The 2,297-nt window shown below is 40.2% G+C and overlaps 1 protein-coding gene across 1 annotated transcript; it reads right to left on the minus strand.

Moving 5' to 3' along the window:
* Window positions 1-765: 765 nt before the first annotated feature.
* Window positions 766-1,545, minus strand: LOC149258284 (uncharacterized). Its single transcript, XM_089409093.1, has one exon. The coding sequence runs from the start codon at window positions 1,543-1,545 to the stop codon at window positions 766-768; it is 780 nt and encodes a 259-aa protein (XP_089265219.1).
* Window positions 1,546-2,297: the final 752 nt, after the last annotated feature.

Below are 2,297 nucleotides of genomic sequence, written 5' to 3' on the forward strand. Positions count from 1 at the left end.
CAATGTAAGTAAAAGTGATAAGCTTGTTAAAAATATGGGAAATAATTCAAAATTTTGAATTAGAACTTATTTAAAGTTATATATATATATATATAAAAGAATGATTGCAAATCTCAAAGAACTAAATTTAATTGAATGAATATGAAAAAAACTCTTTTTAACCAAATCAATAAAAAATTTAAAATTAAACAAAACACTTCATTTTCATAATTTAATTGGAAAGGAAAATTTCTATTATATATAATTCAATCTTGGAGTGTAGTCATATTATTATCTTTAGGGGGGAAAGGCATCCCCACTGAAAAAGCAACATATACAATATATACATTATCTGTACATCTGCTGTGGGTAGGCAACTTAGCAAATGGACGGAGTGGTGAAACGAAATGTTACAATAAGCTACAGAGCAGCGCTTCATATAATGTGAATAGAACCCGGATGGGGTGCCACAAGCCCACCCTCCCAACCACTGGGCCAAACGACCACGTGGCTTTTGTACGATGATATTATTTTTGTGCCATTTCTTCAACCACAAAGATGGAAAAGACATTTATTGTCAAATTAATAATTACAATAATTCTACCTAGTTATAGAGTGAAAGACAAGCTGCAGCATAAGTAAGCACCATGCTACACTAATGCCAATGGGAACAAACATGTAAAAACCCTAATATTGGAACAAGAAAAATCAAGTACCCGGTAATGGAAAAATATCGCGGCGTGTGATTTTGATTTTGAAATTATCATAACCTCAAGAAATAAGCGCTCACTCATTCATTCTTCTCACTTTCGCTCTTTTTGTTTTGGAGTTGGATCGCAAGTCCTCTACAATCCCCAAGTCCTTCACTCCCAATGTTCCGTCGCGACCGTATCTTCTCTTCCTCTTCTGACCCACGCTCATCGATCCAGTCTCTGACCTTGAAGCGAGGGCAAAGGGAAAGTTAACCACAGCCTTGGTTCCGTGGATTCTGAAAGCAGCACGGTCGTATGCGAGGGCAGCCTCTTCGGCGGTGTTGAAAGTGCCCAGCCAAACCCTGCACCCCTGATTGGCAGAATCTCTTATTTCTGATGTGAATTTTCCCCACGGCCGTTGCCTGACTCCTCTGTAGCGATTAGCCTTGCTCTGATTCATCTCCCCATTCTCCACATTCTGTGCCTGTAGCATCACAGACGAAGAAGAGGAGGAGAAGTGGTGTTGTCGTTTTGTAAATTCATTGTCATTGACTTCTGCCGTTGATTTTCTGCTACTATTTTGGCAAGGGCACCTGGCGGGGTCGGGGGCGAGGGCGAGGACGGAGGCCGAGGAAAAATAATCCAAGCCTTCGGTGGTGGTTTTGGGAAGAGAATCCCAGCTGCCGCTGGTGGTGGGGGAGAAGGCGAGAGATGGATTTATGATATCAGTATCGTCCTCCACTTCCAGCAAATGGTGGCGAATGAAGTCCAACATGTTGGTGTTCATTCTCGCCCTTTCAACGTCCATGGTGGTCTCTCTCTGGCCACAGCTTGAAGAGAAGTCTTTCTGTGTAAACTCCTCCTCTTCTAACATTGAACACTGGTGGTCCGTGGACAATGGTGAAGATGAAGGCGAGGAATAGGCTGTATATATAACATATCTATCCTACCAGGAAATGGTGGAAAATCGACTCCCAGACATTGTTTATTGTCAACCCTTAAATGTCTATCGTGGTCTTTATCACTGTCACCCTCAAATGAATGTTCGCAGATTTGCCAAGGCGGCGGGCGGTGTTGGTGGGATATAAATCCAGTATATTGTTATATATATTTTAAATTATATAATATAGAATAAAATAACATTTACAGATGTTCGAGTTTCATCAGGCAACTCTAATCCTGGCCAAGCGATCTGTTTTCGTTGACGCTCTCCCTCGTTCAATTTTAGCCGTCGTCAAGATGCAAAGGCGGTGAAATTACAGGAGACAATTTAATATTTTGAAAAAGGCACGTGCGAAGAAAAATATATACGCAGTGTCAATGTACGGTGAAAGTACAGAAGGCAATTTAATATTTTGAAAAGACACGTGCGTAGAAAAATATATATGCAGTGTCAATGTACGGTTTAGAGGAATCAAAGGTACTCTCATTTACGTGATTAATCCACCAGAGTGACATCAGGGTTTTCGCCCAATTCAAACACGCCTTGTTCAAGTCCTCTCTTTTTTCAACTCATTTTATTATTTTAATACAGAAAAGCAATGTCACAACGAATACACCGTCAAATTTGAATACCGCCCATCAAGTTTGAACGTTATTGAGAAATGCCAATTTCACATAATATAA

This window comes from Pinus tabuliformis, chromosome 6 (genome assembly GCF_031772625.1).
Source record: "Pinus tabuliformis cultivar Carrire ecotype Pingquan chromosome 6, CPIR1, whole genome shotgun sequence".
NCBI classification, from domain to species: Eukaryota; Viridiplantae; Streptophyta; class Pinopsida; order Pinales; family Pinaceae; genus Pinus; species Pinus tabuliformis.

Bases quoted from the DNA above. Each gene is read 5' to 3' on its own strand.
- LOC149258284 (XM_089409093.1), bottom strand. From the start codon at position 1,545: ATGTTAGAAGAGGAGGAGTTTACACAGAAAGACTTCTCTTCAAGCTGT.